At 37.0% G+C, this 1,768-nt stretch overlaps 1 protein-coding gene across 1 annotated transcript; it reads right to left on the reverse strand.

The window, feature by feature from the left end:
• Positions 1-6: 6 nt before the first annotated feature.
• On the reverse strand, positions 7-1,755 carry LOC107302121 (transcription factor Dp-1-like). The gene is made up of 2 exons (XM_015831241.1): positions 1,676-1,755; positions 7-380 (listed from the first exon to the last, which is right to left on the reverse strand). Exons 1-2 carry the CDS (start codon positions 1,753-1,755, stop codon positions 230-232), a joined length of 231 nt encoding a protein of 76 aa, XP_015686727.1. The 3' UTR covers positions 7-229.
• Positions 1,756-1,768: the final 13 nt, after the last annotated feature.

The following is a 1,768-nucleotide window of genomic DNA, read 5'->3' on the forward strand; positions in this document are numbered from 1 at the left end:
TAAATAAAAGTTCTGCATTAACACACTGGTATTAACACACACATCCTCATCACATGTAAAAAAATCTACATAAAAAACAAACAATCTTTACTTTATTGGAGGTGCAATTTTCTAAATTCAGACTCTTACCAGTATCTCCTTGATGAGACAATTTTGACAATCTCTTCCTAGAATTTATTCCTGCCGCTTGCTGAATTTTAAAAATAAAAAAGTCTACAGGCAAAAAGTATCAGTCATCATCATCATTCTCATTAAAGTCATCATCATCATCGTCGTCATCATCTCCAACATAAGACACTGGTGTCTCTACTCTGGAGCCGCTGTATTGAGATCCATTGGAACTTGTAGCCAACATTCCATCTCCTCCGTTTGAGTAGTCACTGCAAAATGAGCAAACTGCATTAATCTTTTAATTCCACCTTCCCAATTAATATGTTTAGCCAGGAGTGGGTAACTGCAGACTCCTAAGGCCAAATATTAAACTGCGGCAACTATTAAAAACTATTTTATATAAATTATGAATTAATGAATTACTTATTATTACACGAATTACAAATTAATGGAATTCAATGTGGATAAAAGTAAGGTTTTTACACTAGGATCTTGGCGTCCTAGTGGACAATCACTTAAATATGAGTCAGCAGTGTGCAGCCTGGGCTGCATTAACAGGGGAATCAAGATCGTGGGAAGTATTAGTATTGCTTTACAAAGCCTTGGTACGGCCACGCTTGGAATACTGCATCCAGTTTTGAAGAACATTTGCAGGAATTGGGTATGACTAGTCTAATGAAAAGAAGGACTAGGGGAGATATGATAGTAGAGCTCCAGTACTTGAGGGGAACAAACTAAAGCACCAGAAGGCAAGACAAGAACCAATGGATGGAAACTAATCAAGAAGAGAAGCAACCTAGAACTAAGGAGAAATTTTCTAATGGTGAGAACAATCAACCAATGGAATGCCTTGCCTTCAGAGGTTGTGGGTGCCCCATCACTGGAGGTTTTAGAGAAGAGACTGGACAGCCATTTGTCTGAAATGGTATAGACTCTCCTGCTCATGCAGTGAGTTGGACCAGATGACCTCCAAGGTCCCAACTCTTATTCTAAGTTCTATGTTCTAATTACAATTACCAAGGCACCTTGACACCTATACTGAAAGTATTTAGTGCAAAAATAGTCCCAGTGCTGACCTTTGGCATGGAACTGTGGGGCTCTATAAAACCTACTTCACTTGAGCAAGTTCAGACCCATTTTTAAGAAGCATATGGGGAATTGTTTTCACTTACTGGCAGAGGATCCATTCAATGGACCCTGATAAGACTAGCCTAGCTTCATTTTATATACATGTTTGAAGTTCTTTAATATTTTTCCTGTTTGAAGCTTTAAGACAGGAGTAGGTAGTCTGGCCCTCATCTGGTTCCCAGCTCCTTTGAAGCTTACAAATTCAGTGGCAAAATGGTCAATTTTGGCAACTGAAAAGGAAAATTTCTTAAGATGTCTTTTGATAAGCTGGTATATTAAAATGTTTCTGAGATATCTATTTAGATCACTTTTTAATTAAATAAAAAGTCAATGTAACAATTAACAATAAAAAATGAAATAATATAGTTTTACTATTTAGCAGATGATACTGGGTCTATGAACTAGTTTTTAAACATAAAACTCAATCTTATCCAACCTGTTAGAAAATCTTGTCCCATTTGAAGCCGAACCTGATGAGGATGAGACATACACATTGCTGATTGATCCCTGAGCCATTTCTGTAAGACAA

Source organism: Protobothrops mucrosquamatus, unplaced genomic scaffold, assembly GCF_001527695.2.
Source record: "Protobothrops mucrosquamatus isolate PMUCROS unplaced genomic scaffold, P.Mucros_1.0 scaffold28071, whole genome shotgun sequence".
In the NCBI taxonomy this organism is placed as follows: domain Eukaryota; kingdom Metazoa; phylum Chordata; class Lepidosauria; order Squamata; family Viperidae; genus Protobothrops; species Protobothrops mucrosquamatus.

Excerpts from the sequence above, each read along its gene's own strand:
- LOC107302121 (XM_015831241.1), bottom strand. The coding sequence starts at position 1,755 with ATGGCTCAGGGATCAATCAGCAATGTGTATGTCTCATCCTCATCAGGT. Across the intron at positions 381-1,675 it reads GGGACAAGATTTTCTAACAG|TGACTACTCAAACGGAGGAG; the intron begins GTTGGATAAGAT and ends CTCATTTTGCAG.